This window comes from Camarhynchus parvulus, chromosome 3, assembly GCF_901933205.1.
Source record: "Camarhynchus parvulus chromosome 3, STF_HiC, whole genome shotgun sequence".
Classification (NCBI taxonomy): Eukaryota; Metazoa; Chordata; class Aves; order Passeriformes; family Thraupidae; genus Camarhynchus; species Camarhynchus parvulus.
Genome location: NC_044573.1, coordinates 37,341,379 through 37,360,766, shown reverse-complemented (window position 1 = coordinate 37,360,766; position 19,388 = coordinate 37,341,379). Strand labels below are relative to the sequence as shown.

Genomic DNA, 19,388 nt, shown 5'->3' with positions numbered 1-19,388 from the left:
TCACAGTGTAAAAAGAAAATCTAACAGAGAAGTCACCACAATACCGATCAATCAATACAGAAGAAAATACCTTCAAAGAAACCCTCCAGATAGTTAAATAACCCCATACCAGAACATCCAACTCCTTGAAACGCTGACCTCACTGGAAACAATGGTATCAACCTTGTGCCACAGCACCTGATCACAGAACATTCCAGGAAGATTAGGAAGAAAGTTACACCTACATCAGATTTACCAGACAGAAAAAAAAATAGTGTAATAATCTACATAAGTATTTACATCCAAACATTGAAGTTATATCCACTCACTGCCCACATGCCAGAAAAAGGCACTCAATTAACAGGCTGTTCTTTGCTCCTAAGTAAAATCCCTTCCATTTGTGCATTCAAAAATACCACTAGCATACTTCTAAAATTATATCTAAAAGAAAGGCCAGTTTGGTTCATAATTACATTGCCTATTTTTAGTTGTGTCAGGAATCAAAAAGGTTTCAGGAATTCTGAGATACTAATTAACCTTAACTTTTTATTTCTACTCAATCCTCATGTCACATCTACAACTTACCTACAGAAACTTCTAGCCAAGTGTGAGAGCAACTTTGCTGTCTGCTCTCCACACCTCTTCAAAAGCAACTGCATTCAGAGTTCATGTTCCTGTAACTTCTAGGCAAGCACACTGGTGAATTTGCATTATCACCCTGACTCTCAGGAAATAATTTTCTTCGTATATTTTTGCTGTTAGATTTTTTCTTCCCATTCAGTCTTATGCATGCTAAATAATTTTAACTGTTAGTAGCATGAGAAGTGTGTCATTATTTATTTTGCCTTGTGTGATCTTCCTTGCCTGCATTACTCGGATTCCCCAGTTACAACTCTGTTTCTAAACACTGGTGTTTATATCATTTGCTACCATAATGCAAGTATATAAAGAGTCGCTAGAAACCAAAAAACTCATTCTAGTGCACTTTCATGTCATCTAATTGTATTCTCAGAGAATAAATGAAGCACCACAGAAATTAACCTTCCTTTTATTACAGTAATTCATAAAGCACATGACCAGTGAGAAGGAGGTACTCCAGGACCAAGATGGAAAAAGAACCAGAAACGATTTCTAGAGAGAACTAAGAGGAAACTTATGTCAAATCAGGGAAAATTAATATAATTTATGAAACAAGGGAGAAATTAATAAAAGAGGGAGGGGAAAAAACCCAGAAAAGTTGACCTAGGTTCAAAGTAGCAGGAACATTAGGAAGAGGAAGGAAGGGAAGAAGAGAGGGAAAGGAGAGAGACTCAGGCTCCCCAGCGAAGCATCAAACCTGAGAGAGTTCAATGAGAGTTTGGACAATACTCCTGGGTGCATGGTGTGATTCTTGGGGTGTTCTGTGCAGGGCCAGGAATTGGACTCAATGATCCTGAAAGGTCCCTTCCAACTCAATATATTCTATGTAAGACTCAATAAGAAAACAAAACACACATTTCACATTTTAGCTGTGAAAATGTAACTGCTCCATAAATTATTTTGGGTTACTTTCCACAGTACTATACATACGTTCACTTCCCACAAACTTTAGTTCTTGACACATCAAAACATCCTGGTGTTTCCCAGCAACTGCGTCAAATTTTTATACTGACTAGACATCTCCCCCCTGTACTGATTCCATCCATTCTTATCAAATGTTGTACATAATTCTGTAACACCTTCTTATGAAGCCGACCAATAATTTGATATTCCCATTTTTTTTCCTAAAGCCAGTTTTCCTGCTGCTTCAGCAGCCAGTTAAACCATTCTGTCAGGCCCATGAAAGCTACTGCCCAAATGCAGTCACTGTTTTGCAGATCTTTCAACACGCAAAACCAGCCTAATGTTTTCTTCATTTCAAGCTATAAAGGTTAGGACAAGATTTTGTCTGTCATGTAGGAATGTAATGCTGAATTATGAATCAAATTACATTCAAGAATCACTAACATGAACAAATGCACCAAGAAAGCATAAATACAGTGTGTTGTGTTTGTTCCATGGCAAGATTGTGGCACTTAAATCAGATAATTTACACACAATATCAGATTCTACTAAGTTAAACAGTCTCCAAGCATTGCTTGGCGTGTTCTACTACTGTAAGAGTAACAAGTTCTCTATAACAGAAAAACAGATGTGTACTTGGCCTTACCAAACATTTAAATAAGCTTTCATTCTTTCATGAATATGCTTAACACACACTTTAAACAGAACTGGCTTGAGTTGTAAGCAAATTTTGAAAGACATATTCAGTGTGCATGCACTTCAGTGAGTCCTGTATTTATCAAAACATTTCCCATTTACTGTCTAAAAAGATGTGAAAAAACAAAAATTCTAAGACAGAAGCTGCTAATCTCTCTTATGAAAGGTTAACAAAAAATGTCCAACCAATCTATCAATAAATGCCTTCCTCTACCTTAAAAGTGTAAAGACTAACAATAAAATATTGCTTACTATAGCTGGATAAACTCTAAAGTGAGGATACTGTCACACACTTATTAACAGCTACACAGTTACCTGAATTTCATTCATATGCTTAATGTACGGTACTGCAGGCCATACAGAGAGAAGTGTAGCCTTCAATATCCATTTCAGTCCAAGTCTACACATGACAAAGGCTAACACTGAAGAAAAGTCACCATCTATAAACATGTTAAAATGGCAAACAGATCACTCATTTTAGGAATTACACTTGGTGATTGTTACCATACAGTTGGCAAGGAATCCAGTACCTTGCAGCAACGAAACAGATTACTTGTCTCTATTTGGAAAACAATAAAATAGCATAAAGTCAAATATCTCTATCTTCTAAATATTCAATTAGTAATTTAAGTATTTGGTTTCAACAGCAGTGGTTCTTATTTTGTGCTTTCTTTTTTACTCCATGCTAAACAGCCTTCCTATCAGTCTCAATCAAATTGCTAAATAAGACCCTGAGGAGCCATATCCACTATGGTAAATAACCACCTGCCTGTATTCTGCCTGCCAGAAGCCACCTAAAAAATGAGGAGAACCAATAACTGCCAGGAAGTGACAGCTACTCAGGAATCACACAGGCATGCTGCTTTCCCCCTGAAACAAGCTCCAACTCCATTCCCACACTGAAGTAGACAATCTTCATGCAGGCACAAGAGAATTCCCACAAACCTCAAACTAAGTATGGCCTTTCCCACAGAGAATTGCAAGCACAGTTGCATAATACTGAACAAACACACTGAAATGCAATCCTGAATACAAATTATTTCTGGTAAGCAAGATTATCACAGTATTATTTCTTTAAAAAGTTAGAAATGTTACCATGAAAAAAATTTCAGGTAACAGTAAATTTTCATTATTTAAACCTTGCTTCACTACTTTGCTAGACAAAGTAAAATGCAGATAGAGGTTTGCAGACAATTTGGTCAGCATTTGGTCTCAAAGCAATCCTATGTGCAGAGTCTCCCAGGCCTTTCAAAACTTCTATTTAAATGCCAGATACAAACCGCTGTGAGCTGAAACCTGCTCGACCTTTCACAACACAATTAACACTCACTGTGCTTCCCACCTCACAAAAGCTTGGGAGTAATTCTGCAGAAAGAGAACTTCTACCATGCTACACAATGAGTCAATTCCTGTTCAATAGACATAGCATTTTAATTTATAAACCAGACTTGTTTATACACAGATGTGCAGGCAGTGATTCAGGATTCCCTGGGTATCCTTTTTTCCACTACACTTCATGCTACTTTTCTCCAATTTCAAAATATATCTAGATTCTCTCACTGCTTGCTCATAAGGGTTTTTCCTCACAGGGAACAGACAGAAAAACAAATATAAGGAAAGCATAATACAAGCTGATTTCAGCTAGCAGGGCTTTGATTACGCTTCTACAGTTCACAGTTTCCAGCGTACTTAATGGCATCAAAAAGAAGTATTTTGTTCAAGTCAGTTATTTCCATATTTAATTAGCTCAATAACCAATTTAACTGCTTTCAGAACAAAATGACATATAATGAATTTTTGATAGCTAAGTTAATCATAGCCAAAGGCTTCAGCTACTTTTCACATTACACAAGAAAACTCATGTCTTAGCAGTGTGAAAATCTGCTCAAAGCTGCAACTTTGTATTGAGCTCATGGAGAAATATATCCAATATACATTGGATATAGTCAGTATGTAGCCAATAAAGGGCAGAAGTATGTATGAAATAAACCGTTTTAAAGATGCATTGCATCAGATATGTATCAGTAATTTTTTCTGAAAGACTAATACTGCCTTGTAATAATTTTTAAGGTCCTCAGGCACCTAATTTTTTTCCCCTTCAAAATAAAACCATTCTGCTCTTGAAAGTAAGAGCATTCCCCTGGCTGCTATGAAAATACTCTCGAAATAAATTACTTCAAATTCGAAGCGTTTGTCAAATCTCATATAAAACTTCAGGAAAATGTTCTCTTGTAAAATTTGCATTCCCATACATAACTGTGCTAGTTGTGCCTGCATTCTTCACTATTGTCATTGTGAACTGAACATTTCTTACTTAAAGAAAAGATGTATGAGGGTAAGATTCCAAAGATAATACTCTAGAAACTCTGAAGTAAAAAACCCCCAGGAACAGGCTTAAAAGGAGTCTGTTGCCAGTGAGAAATAACATCTATTACCTTCACCACTGTCTAGTAGAAACTCTATTTAAAAGAATTATAAATTCACTAATCTTTAGCATTTAATTATATAATTAAATTAATAATTTGGTAAAAGGACTTTTTTTCCTGTGATTTTTTTTGTCTATGCCATTAGCTAATAGTGTAAACTCTTGAAAGGGTCACTGGCTCAAATATTATCAGGGATATAACTTGAGAGACCTCTGTTTTGTCTGTGAAAAGGGAAAAAGGCCATGCTTCAACCATTCTTTAATAAAAATAATAATAATAAAATCCAGCTTTACAATTCCCTCTGTATTCAAAATAGCTAGTTACAAATGAAATGAAGCTTTTGAAACTGGAACAGAAAAGCCCATTTCCTCAGATACCCCCTACTGAAAAAAAATAGCTTACAAGCAACCAAAAGTATTTTCAGCACATCTTGTTTTACAAAGAACCTGTAGGAAGGCAAAGCAGTATCAACCACTAAGTATATTCTTAAACATATTTGCTAAAACGGCAGTTGTGTTACAGTGAATATATAAGTTTACATTAATACACTTTTTTGTTTAGAGTTGGCTTAAATACAAAAGGCCAGTTATTGTAGTAGTCAAAAATTAAGCATGAAAAAAGCCTCCCAAGCCTGATCAGTTTGAGAAATCAAACTTAATCAAGACATACATGCCTATGAAAAAATGTGTTCAGAGGAAATGTCACTGTAGAAGACCTTGAAGTTTATGAAGTCGTGAAGTCCTCAGGGGAGTACCTTAAAACACTTCATTCTGAATGCCTTCAATAATTTTCTATTCCAAGTTTATAACCTGAATGCAGTAGATTCAGCGCACATGCGGTACAAGCCATGTCTCAGTCTCGGCTCAGAAGCCTGTTCATACAATGCCTTTTAATAGATAGTCATGGAAGTTAATGGCCATTCAAATGAATGTAACAGTCAAACACTCGCAGCTTTGATCTGCAACAGAAATTAACCAAGCAGAGCCCAGCATCTCAAACATGCTCAGCTGCTGCTCCACACTGTCTCAAGTCAGTTTCCAGTAACTAGAGGCCAATTTTAATAAACAACATCCTTAAGGATGGACATTGACAAGGGATTTTGATAGTTATAAATGTAAAAGTAAGCATCTGACCTACCTCCAGAAACTTCACCAGCATTGTCAAAAAGGGGTATTTTTTTAAATAAAAGGACAGTCATTCTAGTCATGTATTATGAATATGAAATTGCTTTCACTTTCACATATCTCTGTCCCCAGTAATTTAAAGTATTTTTCCCCCTAATATTCCTAAAGGTACTGACAAAGAGTCAAAAACCCCACCTTTGCAACTAGGTACAAGATTTTTTCAAACTGCCATTCCAAAGCACCATTTGCCGACACAGACACATGTGATTATTAAACAGCACTGACATGCTCTCATGTAGAGGCACGTGTTAGAGGCAGCAGGCCTCAGCCAAGAAACTGACTCCTGGAATACAAGAACAATGATGGTGGTCAGCCTTCCATTTTGAAACACAGAACAACTTCATTTCCTTGCACATGCTAAATATCTTCCATTTCAACATGTGTGAAAGCACCAGAACTTTATGATTTGTTCACATATAGTATTTTACACAGAATATAAAAGCTAAGCATCTTATAATTAAGGCGGCAATAACAGGGCTTGCTCAACAAGACAATGTATTATCTGATGTTACTAACATCACTTTATTAGCTAAAGAGAATGTTTAAGCCTTTCCATTGGAAAACAAAGTTTATCAGATGATATTTCAAGGCCTAAAAGGTAAAAAAAAAAATACAAATATGTAATACTATACAGCATGTAAATTTAATAAAATATCCTGATCAGAAGACAGATAAATTTTTCCCCTCTGATATTTTCCTCAAACTATGTGCAGGTACCAAAGACAGGGTTTTTCTAATTTCTTTATAGTCATACTATAAAACCAGCAAAATTGAGAGTTTAAAGAAATGGAATTATCTATTTACTATAACAACTCTGCACAAGTCAAAGGTCAAGACTGGTACTAACTGAGAGCATGTCTTTCATGAAACCTTATGTTTTTGCTTGCAAGGTAAACAGGATTGTAGGAACAAGTAAGCTGGAAGAAGTAGGTCAGAAACCATAAATCAGTTCAAATCACATAATACAGAGTGAAGTACAACAGACTTAAAGCTGCTACAGAGGATGAAGGCACAGAGTTCTTCAAATTTAGAACTGCATAGCTGCTTGCCCTTCTATCAGAAACTAGTAATTTTAAGAAGAAAATTCTGTATATCATAATGAGATGGCTTCCTTGTGAAGTAAAAATCAATTATGCTCTCTCATCACACACTGTTCTAGGGCAGATTCTTGTCTCAAAGTGGGAAAAAAATGGAAAAAAACCAACAGTTGACCAAGGCTGTCACAAGTCAGCAGCCTGATGCTGTTGGGTTTCACACCCCTCTCTAAAGTGAGATACTGGCAGTGTGTTAAAGAGCACAGGGCTGACTCCCTATGGGCACATGAATATCTTTTTTACAGAATTTGTGTAAGACAAGGGAGATGCAAAAAAATATTTTGCTTATCCATCATTGGATAGTCTTCACTACACACATCCTTTAACTGGTGTGGAAGTTACTGGTTTTCTTCTTCACCTAATAAAAGGTACATTCAGACTGAGCAAAAAACGCCTTGGTCTTAATAAAGTTATACATTCATTAGCTTTTGATGAATGCCTGCAACCCCTCTCCCCTTCCCAATAATCTCCTTCAAGTACCCCTAGGCTCTAATCACAGTATTCTCAGTAATTAAGGTTTTGATTTTAAATTTGTTGAAAGCTGCCTAGAGAGATATTCTGATTACCAGCTGAGCCTCAAATACAAACAATTTGAGGCTTTCCCCTGCTTTCTGGGGGGAATCTGTCAGCAAGTTTAAAGATGCGATGCCAGTTCAAGTGTTTTGGCCACATGACAAGGATTCATAATTCATTACTTCTTTCATAGGATCACAGAGCAAAGCAAAATTCTCTGCAGAGCATATTTGGATGGTTTATTTTCCAGAATGTCAGTCTTCATATCTTCTCTTGGATTCTGCAACCACTAGCAAGGCAGCAAAAGCACATGGACAGTTTATTCAAGTATTTAGTACCATGTAGCTGTCACTAAGATTGACACTGCTTTAGTAATTACTCCTTCCCACAACCAATAAACTTCCTTTTGTAATTAGCACTGGGAAATTGGGTTTGCAGGTATAAATTATACTCACAAAATACACCTAAAATATTAACCTTCATCTCTTATCTCTTCCAAATTTCAAAACTATTCAGTGAAAAAAAAAAATCTAAAATACTGACTTTTCCAAACAACACTGACTCTAAAACATGAATTTAAAAAAAGAATTAGTGTAGCCTAACCTGCCATGAAAAAAATACTATTACTTCTGTATGTACACTTTGATGTTCATTAGCATTTTGAAGTACAACCTGCAAAGAGAGAAACCATTTGAGAAAATAAAAAAGGTGGTTATCATTAAATGCACTACAAGACTAGGGAGTTCATCTGTAAGTATAATTCATCAGGAAAAGAGGCAAGATTCAACAGTAAGAAGTGTACTCGTGCTTCAGACTGACAGATGTCACTCATTCTTTCTTTTGTCTGTGATTGCCATGTCTTAAATCAGCTTCCAAATCATTATTTTTACAAGAAATATCTTGTTGGTGCGCATCATAATGAAGGATTATGAAATTCTTCCTACTTCATCAACAGTGGTATAGCACCAAAAAGTCTACTCCGAAAAATGTAAACTAATGACCAATACAAACCACCTCAGGAAAGCAAATGAGCTGAAAATATTAAAAATGAATGGCATGAAAATCAGTTTTCTGAAGAAACTTATTTGGCCCTCAACACTGGTTTACAACCTATTATCATACTGTTTGGTATACAAATACATTGTAATATTATATCATTCAAATATATTTCACACTAACTGCAGTATTATCTCATTAAATTATAAATGGTCATGTACTTTATGTTTAAAAATTATGAGAGAACCCAGTTTTGAAGATGTAATGGGCATTCAAGGGCTGACTGGATCAATTTCTAGTTTTTAATGTGTATGAGGTTTTATCTATCTGCCATACTTGTCCTTTCTGAAGGTAGTTATCTTTTCTTACTAAACTTAAACAGGTGACTCACTCAGGTTTTCTCAGTTCTTCTAATCTTTTTCTTAAGTACAAGACTCCAGTAACTCCCACAGCCTAATCTTCTGTGAATTGTCAAAAAGTACAATTAAAAAAAAAAAGGCATGGAGAATTGGGGAAATCAGTCCAAAAATACTACCTCAGAAATTAAACCTGTCCAAGCTGTCTAGAGAGACAACTTCCCACAGGACAGGATTTGAAGCATAGTGGTAGGAGGACCCTACACCTAGCAGCCACCTGGACATGGTCCTAGGAAACTTGGACATGGTGCCTCTGCCTGAGGAGTGAACCTCCACCACTCTGTGATTCCCTAACTGGTATTTCACAAACTCCAAAATCTACAACAATGGCAGACTAAGACAAAGGACAGCGACAATATTCCAGCAGATTATGAAAACAAGAGACATTAAATGAAATTTGAAGGTAACACATTTATAAGCTCTGGGAAGAAAAAGACGTTTAACTGGATAGATATTAACTTTCTATTGTAATTGTTATGTACTATATATGTATCAATAGAATGTATTATGTGGCTGATCATGTAAGGAAAACAGAGGGGGTTTCTCCTAAAAAACAATAAAAAGAAACTGTATTTTTGGGAACAAAGAGGAAGCATTCAAAACTACAGTGGAGACGTTGGTGTAACTTCAGCAGCAGCCAGAGGTAGAGGGAAATAGCTAGAAAACAAACCTAGAAAAACAGTGTTACCATGAGAGCAGCCTGACATTCAGGAAGGCTCTATATGCAGTTTGCCCATTCATATGGGCAGAGCATGCATATTCATTCCAGGACAAGGCAAGAACAGTCCTAATTACTTTGCAACTCCACCTGAACACAAAACAAAACCAGAAACACGGTGCTTTTGGGTTCACTCAGACAGAAGTGACTGCCAGAAATACATTTTTTTTTTATAATCTACACTCCATGCACAAATCATTACTTTGGTAATTCAACCCAAGGAAGTTATTAATAAGACCTTTGAGGTTAACAGCTCTTTCCTAGAAAAATACATTTAACTCCAATTATTACCTTTATGAAATGTGGCACAATTCAAAGTTAATTATTACTTAAGAATATAATTGCTAGTTAAGACTCCCAATTGCAGAATTATGGAACATGTACATTTTACTTCTTCAGGACAGCCTGTGCTATTTACTAAGCCTGTGTAAGACACCAGATAACAAAAAAGCATAATAGTAAGAACACAACAAGAATGAGAGACATGAGCTTAAGCTCCATTAGAAAACAAAATTATGCATCTGAAACTACACTGCCCTTCAAGACCTTACCTTCTTTTTGTCCCTCATTGAGCCCTTCCCTCGGACCATTATCTTGCATCCTGTTTCTGCCTCAAGCTGTTTAGCTGTTAGTCCTCTGGGCCCAAGGATTCTTCCAACAAAGTTAAACTGAAAGAAAAAAATAAATAATTTCTAAAAAATCAAGCAAATAAAATTTGTTTAAAATTTAACAACATGTATTTCTGTGTCTAAAAATATCAAGTGTTGAATGGCTTAGGAAACCACACTAAATGCCTGAGGTTGAAAAATGAGTTAGGTACTGTTTTCATACATTAAATACCCACATGATCCCAACTTTGGGGATACAAGTCTCAGGTGGAACTAGGTCTTTTAGATGCAACATCAGGTAGTCTACATCACTCAGTCTGGGAAGGACATCAAAAATAACCCTTCTTTATCTACCCATACCATGGCATTTCCTTCAGAAAAAAACAAATGAGGCCTCTTCCGTGTTTATTTTAGTCTTCACAGGCAACATTTCTTGAAAATATGGTATTGTCATACATACATACACACACATATATAGAAAATATTTGTATATATAAAAATTTGTGTCTATACAGACACAACAAAAGCACATCACTTTTTGTAAGCTGTATCATTTCTTTAGTTGTACATACAGATAAAGCAAGCATTTCATGTTTAATTGGCTGACTTCAGCAGACAGCCCCCTGCCTACACTCAACACAGTAATACCACCATTTAGCCATACATAACATTATTTCCTAGTTATTTTCAAGAGCTTTTTTCCTTTCATTATTTTCAACCACACATTCTGAAATAATTTATTTATGACACAAATAAAAAAAGCACTAAGTGATGGTAGAATTGAGAACACAGAGCAGTATTGTGTGACAACTGCAGTGCCAAGATGAAGCACCAGCTCAAATGATAGATAAACTAAGAAGTTTCAGACTGAACATTAAATTCAAGGAAGAAATTAAAAGAACAGAAACTCTGCTGTACTGTTCTGCTCTGGATATTTTAGATCCCGGTAAACAATGTTATTCAATGGAATTGTGAAGAAGTTGTTGGCTTTCATTTCCTCAGCTAATTAAAACTGGGCTTGAGTACTAAAACTCAATGTATTTGAAATCCTTATGAAACTGCAAAGACCAGAAATGATTTAAGAGTAAGCAGAAATTATGAATGCAAGGAAATTAAAGTTCTTTAAGAAAATTAACAGTGTTTCACAGTAGCTAAACTATTCTGGGAATATATACTCCCAAAGTTATTTAGTATTGCAAGCTCAGAAAACAAAGACATATTATGAAGTCTGAATCAACTACAGGGAGGTGAGGGGGTGTGTAGTGAAGACGAAAGGAACTTGTGAACACACACAGAAACTGTGAATCATAAGAAATTAAAGAAACATTCACTAAGCTTTGATAAAGCAATGAACTAGCTACAAGTAATAAGTTCAGCAGTGAAATATTATTAAAATCTTACATGTCACACATTTTGGTTTTAATACCAAAACTGCACCATTGTTTTACATGGACAGTATCTTATACTTGCTCTTCTCCACGTCCACACTTCTGGACACTAACACTTTAGATATCTGCACCATTCCACTGATAATGCTAAAGTAATATTGCAAAGCTGATTTGAAATCAATATTTTAACCAACACAAAAGCTGACTATTGCTATATTCTCAATCTCCCAAGAAAAGCAGCAGTCTTTAATGTTTCATTAATTTGGATTATGAGTAAAAGAAAAATCAAATAATAACATACTTTGGATAAAAAAAAATAAATAGAACTATACAGGATACAAAGAAAAAAAAAAGGGAGGAATCTGTATTACCTTCAAGTTTGCAACTTTATTGAAGTATGCAACCTTTCCTTTCCAAACTGTACGTATTAACACTTGGAGTCTTTTTGTGTAGCTGTTCCTTCCAAACAGCTGCCTGTTCCCACTGCCTCTCCTGGGCCCTAGAATTTGATCATATCTAAAAGCAGGATGCCTAGACAAGGCAGTACTTCTACTGAAATCTCAACAATGTTAAGTTACTCAGAACAATTATATCTTACAAACCGCATTCTTATTAACACATCCCAGGTTATTTCTTTCCCTCCCTCAAAAACTCAGTTGTTATGTTTGTTTTAACATTCACTGTCCCCAAATACTCCTCTCCATTATCTCAGCCTTGATCCTGTCCTCTAGTTTTATATTCATATGAAACTTTTATGCCCCCCTACAACAGCATATTGCTCTACATTTGTGTAACAAATTTCATGTTGTTGACTTCAGGCACAGTAATTTCAAGACAGAATTAAAATTCAAAACTGACTTTAAAAGCATTTGGTAATGACCTAATTTCTTTCTAAGCATACTTTCTATCCTACCAACCAAACTTTCTTCAGTGTGTTAGAGATACAAGATGAAGGAGCATGCTGCAGGACTCCACCTGGGGTGCAGTCTTCAGTCATCAGTAACCAATTATCATAGATTAAGCCAAGTAGTGCTTTAACAAATGCTCCTCTACCTTTTGTACCAATGTATCACTGTCAGTTTTCAGTTCCTAAGACAACCATCTTAAAAGTCCAAGCTCAGAACTCATAGAAAAACATAATTCAGACTCTTTTGTTGGAAAGAAGACAGAACAGTGACCAGCAAGATCACAACTCAGGAACAGCCTTCAAGTTAGACCGTTTTGTCAGAGTCCAGTTGCATCTGCAGCTACTGCTTTCTCTTACCTGTCAGGCCAGCTAGACTATCAAACAGAATTATCAGAACAAGACATCTGACAAATTCAGAAGACCATTCTTAACATCTAACTCTATTTCTTGTGCTTTTTGTCTCATATTGTCACCCAAACACACTCATCACTGCATTGTGTTTCTCTATAAATAACACACCTGTGCTCAGGAATACTGTTTTTTCTAACATTAGTACAGAGACAAAGCTAAGAATATTTCCCCTTGATTTCCTGGAGTGTTTCTCACTTTGCATTTGAGTACTGTAGCATTCACCTCACCCTCAGGGAATTCAGAAATCAATGTGACCAATTTAAGGCTGCACTATTTGGAATGTATCTAACCTCACATATGTTGTAAAGTGAGATTATGTTAAAAATTAAGCAGAAGTGGCTTAAGCTAAGATTAACTGCTTCCACATCAACAACACAGAAAAAACAATCAGATGAAGTTAGTCTCTCCTTCCACAATAATTACAATCTCTCTACACCCAATATATTTTTCTATGAAAAATTTTCATTAGTGGTTTTCCACAATTGTTTTGCTGAGTTTTATTTTCATGTGCTCAAATCTTCCTCAACTCAAAATCAGAACTAAGGAAACAACCTCCAGAAGATGGTGACACACAAACACAAGAGCATCCTAAAAGCCAAGAATTACAAGTGTTTAGTGGAGCTCAGGTGAAGTTCCGGCCAGTTACACCCTTGTTGCTCTCCCTCTGCTTGTTTCTCTGCATCATCACCCTCACATTCCCTTGCTTTCCTAACTTTTCATGTTTGAAGTTTTCAGCATGTACAAAACACTACTGGATCTTGCTGGCCTGTAAGACAGTTGTTGTTTGAGATGATGTCCAAAACACACATCCTTGAAGAAAGGAGAACAGAGGGGGCATATCTTGGGAGATTGCACATGAGGATCTTTGTTATTCAGAGTATTTAAGCAGAAACAAATGTACTGGGGGAAAAAAAGATGTTCCAAATCCTAGTGTTTCTACCTACTCTGGGATGTTAATGATTATTCTGCAGCAACCATCACTCCAAGAGTCAACAAAATTTCCAAATGGTGACCTACCTAACAAGTCCACTGCATAAGAAACCCCCTGATAAAAACATATTCTATTCCCTACACATAGAACAACTATCTCCTAAGCAGACCAGATCCTTCTACAGTCCTCGCCAGTCCCCAGGCCCAGAACAAAAGTAGTAAAGAAAAGTAAGAATGAACCATGCCAAAGACTCAGAGCTGCTGATTAGTAAGAGACTACAAAGAAGTGTGTCTGGTTTTTACAGTAGGGGAAATGCAGTGTTTAAGGATCTTTCCATGCATGTTAAAATCTGTGGAACTTGAGGCAGACAAGTAGTACTAAATTTCATACTTCTATTGTAACTTATGTATTTTGTGTTTTCCTTTGAAATATGAAAATAAGATATGGCAAGAACTAATTTAACTTAGGAAAAACATTCTTTACTTCATTAAGGGAAATGAATTTGAAAAAATCCAATTAGATTGAAATATCCAAATCTAGCAAGAAAGAACATATGCATTTGATCAAACAATTAATTAACTCAATTAAAAACTCATTTATTCTACCATCTTATTAGCAAATGTTCCAGTGACTTACTAAACATTGATTTTGCAGAGTCAGTTACCTTTCACCGGAAAAAAGCCAAAACCAAGCTATTCTTCAAGTCTATTTCAACTTAAGGAAATCAAGAAAAGTTTTCAAAAGCTTTTATGTTCTTAGGTACAATTTGTGTATTTGAGTACTTTTCATACCCAGACTAAACATTATTTTAAGCAAAGTCTCAAGAAAAGCTCAGTAGCTCCTCTTTACAACAAAACCAAAAGATGCTGTACCCTTCATGCTGACTTAGAGCATACTTCAAGATAAAATAAGTAGCTAAATTCAGAAAAATATTATAAACACACAAAAAAGGAGCCCTTTCTTTACTCATGATCTGTAACAAAAGCTTAGCAATGTTTCTGGTAATCCAGCATTTGATTTCACCTTCTGATCCCCAGCTTAGAAAAAACACATAAATTCTGTTATTTCCCTTAAAAAAACCCCCCGCAATTACTACAACTGAATGCTGGTAACCATAACTGTCCACTCTTGATGATGTCATTTAATTGTTAACCTCCTGCAGAAAGCAGCTTCAGTACAGTTGTCATATATGGAAAACAAAGTCTCCATTTTGAGACTACCTCTACATATAATTTCCTTTTTTTAAAAATCCTAACAGGACAAAACTTCAGGCTTCTCAATCTGTTCGTGAGCAGCCTTGCCTACCCCTGTTTTTCCCAGTTTTATTTTACAGTCTAGTTAAATGTTAGACATAACTGCCAGCTGAAAGTGGATTTTCATCAAGAGAGAAAACTGTACCCTATATTCAGGCTTCTCCATGGTCAAATCAGTTTTCAGATTGCATATACTGATACATTAAGAAAGCTAAAGAATCCCAAAAATGCGGTTTAAAGTGTCTTGGTGGTTAGTTTGCATTTTGAAGACATGGAGAGCAGCATTTCCTGCTCATTTCACTGCCATATGATTTTCCACACCAAATAAAAAGCATCTGAAGACCAGGACTCTGTGTGGTTCAGTGGTTAGAATATGTCATGGTTAAGAAGCAACTGAAAACGGGATGTTATAATGGGGAACATCTGGTAATTTTATCTTAAGCAGCAACGCTGGCAGTCAGTTTAGCCACTACAGAAGAAACTTTCTATGTCTTCAGATTGCAGTAGTCATACTCCAAGACCATTTAGGAGATAACTTAATCTGACAGAGTCACGGGCTAGAATGCCAACCATGAAAATGGAGTAATGAAGAGACACAAAAGGAACTGCAAGACAACGAAGGCATTCAAAACAAAGCATGATGAATGTGTATGGCATTCACAATGGTGTTTGTTTAATGTGAGTACTCTTTGTGAGCAAGATTAACATTACTCCAAGGATTAATAAATTTCTTAAAGATATAATTAAATTCAAGTATGCATTTTCATGTGTGTTTTTTACAAAGAAAATCAGCTAATGCATTTAATTGTAACATTTATATGCAAACAAACTGGAAACACTACAGCAGAAGATAAAAACTAGCATTATGTTGACAAAACAAATACAAGAATGGACACTGAATCCAATAAAGCTTTTACTGACCCACTAAAATTACCAAATTTAGGTTTGTTTTTTTTCATTGACATCTTTTTAAAGGAATATTGTTTCATGAAACTGGCAATACAGTTATTTTTCTGCATTTCTTAAAAAATCTTGCATTGGTCTCAGCCAAGTCTTAGATAATCATAAAAATATAAATCAGATACATATGGCTGACTTGATTTTTTATAGGCCTCTAACTTGAAACAACTATAAAACCCCTTGAGGTATTAGAAAAAAAATACAGCATTAAACTGTTAGATTGTATACCTTCAGTTAGGCAGATTAGTGTTTAACAAAGAAAACAAAGCTTGTAGAATAAAATTATAGATAGATACCTTTGAGAATGAATTTCTGAGAAAGTAATCTGAAACATTTTATAAGAAAGAAAGAAATGACAAATGGGTAATTTACCCTACCTTACACTGCATATGCTTTCTAGCAATAACATTTTCCAGTGTTTATTCCATTAGTATATTGTGACCATATAACCATTTCCACAATGACAACTTTATCAAAAAATTGGCTTTTGGTTGTTGCTTTTTGGGTTTTTTGTTGTTTTGGGCTTTTTTTCGGGGGGTAGGGGATGTTTGGTTAGGCTATTTTTACAAGCACAGTTATAGTGATGTGTATTTCTGTACATGTACAAACACTTACACATACTGTTAAGAGAACTAGCATTTACACCTGTACACATGTAATTTGCCAGTAAAAGAGCAGTTATGGATTAAATACTAACTTTCAGGTAACATTTACAGCCCCCACCTCCTACTTTCAGTCAAAATTCTTTAAATACTTGAAACTGTTGCCACTATCTCCCCCCATTCAGAAGATCATACCACTACATTTTTTTGGTAGGTCGGGATTAACAGAACACAAAGTTTCTTTTTCCATGATGACAAAACCTCAGATATATTTCATGCCTTTTTAAGTATTTTCAGTGATTCAACACCACATTTATCTCAACAGAAAACAGCTACACAGCTTTTGTTGAAGCAGTACGATCTACTATCAAATAAAAACAAGTGCATCCCATATTCAGTGACCACATTATACATTACCCAAAAACAAAGAAGGCTAAGGTCACATAAACAGCCACTTGTATACACTTCAGAAATCAAGAGGAAAAAGTATAATGTTTCAAGAATAATGCTGAAATTGTGAAGTCTTTCATTAACTGCATTAACATGTAGTTTGAGGATTAAATGTCCTCTAGCCGAATGCAGCAAGTTTGTAACATAGTCAAGAAAAACAGATTATCTGATGAGATTTTAAAGGAATAAGAGGCTGACAAAGCAGATGGCAATATCATTGTCAACACAGTGAACACAGACAATAGTAACCACATTCAGAAGGTAATTTTTACATACAAACTAACTTTAGGTAGCTGTTAAGACTGCTAGTGACAACACGTGAAGTTGTTTCCTCAAGTCTCTACCAAACCCACCTACTACTGGTAAGAGAAGAGTTGCTGCAGACAACAACGCATGAGAAACATTCTCTCCATGCCTAAATACGGCATGTTTTCTAAGCAAAATAACCAAGTAAAGGCCAAAGTACACATGTAGTGAATATCAGCATGACAGATATAATCTGCTTATGTCAAATATATCCACTTACATTTGCTGCATGTATCTGATATATACCATTCTAATACTATAATCAAAGCTAAATGAGAACTATTGAAGCATTTAAGTGATGAAGCTAAGTAGTAAATTAGAAATGCTATGCTGTAAGTAACTTATACATACAAATTACCATTAAATAATCTCTTCATCACTTGAACACAAAAATAAAACCATTAAGGTACTGGAAAACAACTACAGAGTATCAATTGACAGAGAATTAGGGTCTGTCATATTTTCAATTAGGTACTTTTGTGCTAGATAAACAAAATCCAAACTTCCAGCACATCTGCTGAACTACCTCTGACTTGACTTCAAATGTGAGCAATTTAATCCCCAACATTAAATAAAAGGGTCACTACAGCTAAAATATTTAATGCAGTTCTAATTCCCTAAAATTTGAGTGGTCACAAAGAGGAGAACAACATCTTAGAAAGGAGATAATGAAATTTTTTTTTCTTTTCCTTATTGTATTGAAATGGCTAAGAATAATTTTCAGTACATATTTAATGCACTCAGACTGATTCCATTTAACAAAGATTATAGGGTTGGGGGCATTTTGGGCTTTTTTTTTTTTTGTTCTAGTTCAGTTACCATAATCACTTTTCAACATCAAAGCCAGATAGTAACTTGTCTTGTTATGGGAAAGAGCTAATAATTACTGTGGGAGTGAGACCAGCTTGGTCTAGTTCAAAACCATCTGTAAAATGTATTAATGCAAAAAACAAAGGATATGAACATAATTGTAATACATTACTAAAACATAGTATTTGTGCAGCAGGAGAAGAAAGTTAACATTCAGTGTTTTGAAGTCTGATATACTATACAAAAAGTATCAGCATCTGGAGGAAAATGAAAACAACACATCAGTGCAAAGGTTTTGCCTATTTCTCATTGCAGAGGTTCCAATGAAAAACACAGTTAGTAACAGAGGAAATGAGTTCTCTGCATACAAATAGCTCTATCTATTACTCTTTCCCAGAACTACATTTAAGTATTACATAACACAGTTAATGTAGGAGTAATTTTGGTAACATGTTTAATTCCTTTAAATTACATTACATTTAACTGGGTTTTTAAGCACAGCTTCTTAAAACAATTAGAACAGTACAGATTCTATGAGATGTCCAGAAAGGAGAAAGATCTCCAGAAACTTTTACCAAACTTACTAGTAAGCACTGTGTGGAGCAGGAGACAACAACTTTAATCTCTCTTCTAAGTACTGGGGTATTTCTGTTTCATGGCATGCATGAGTCAGTCTGCCTCAATGCTGTTTAACCTCTAACTCACCTCATCTAGAAAGCTGGTGCCATCAGCACAATTCAACCACTGAACTGTTCACATTGTGTTCAGAACTGAATAAAATCTCTTGAATGAACACATGCATGCTGCAAGCAGGCTCACAAAACTGAGCCTGGCATTTAGCATTTGTTGGGCAGTCATAAACAGACCTTGCCCACACATGATCTTTAGTAAGAAATGCTGATAGAAATTTATCTATGTTTTCCAGTAAAACTTTATGAAGAAGACAGCAAACAATCAGTGATGAACAGTAGCACCTTGTTCTCACTACAGGATCAAGAACTGCTGCCTTCCCTTCTTGGACATCAGCAATACGTGTTTAATGGTTTAAAGAATGGATTACCATAGAAAATTTTGGTCTACTTAGAAATTACTAATTTATTATTTCTTACTGGTGATATTCTCTAAGTAACATTAAAAACAAGTGGTACAATAAATTAGAACTTTCAGGATTTATAATATGAGAGATCAGGATTTATTT

General features: G+C 35.4%; 1 protein-coding gene across 10 annotated transcripts in view; it reads right to left on the bottom strand.

Moving 5' to 3' along the window:
• The window catches only part of QKI (QKI, KH domain containing RNA binding), a 146,301-nt gene that overhangs the window by 73,562 nt on the left and 53,351 nt on the right, over positions 1-19,388 (bottom strand). For all 10 annotated transcript variants that reach the window (XR_004060643.1, XR_004060645.1, XR_004060644.1 and 7 more), the window contains exon 3: positions 10,116-10,232. Coding sequence is in view for 7 of the 10 variants with exons in the window: in XM_030946718.1 (XP_030802578.1) it covers positions 10,116-10,232 (117 nt within the window). In the remaining 3 variants the exon portion in view is untranslated. The remainder of the gene's footprint in view (positions 1-10,115; positions 10,233-19,388) is intronic.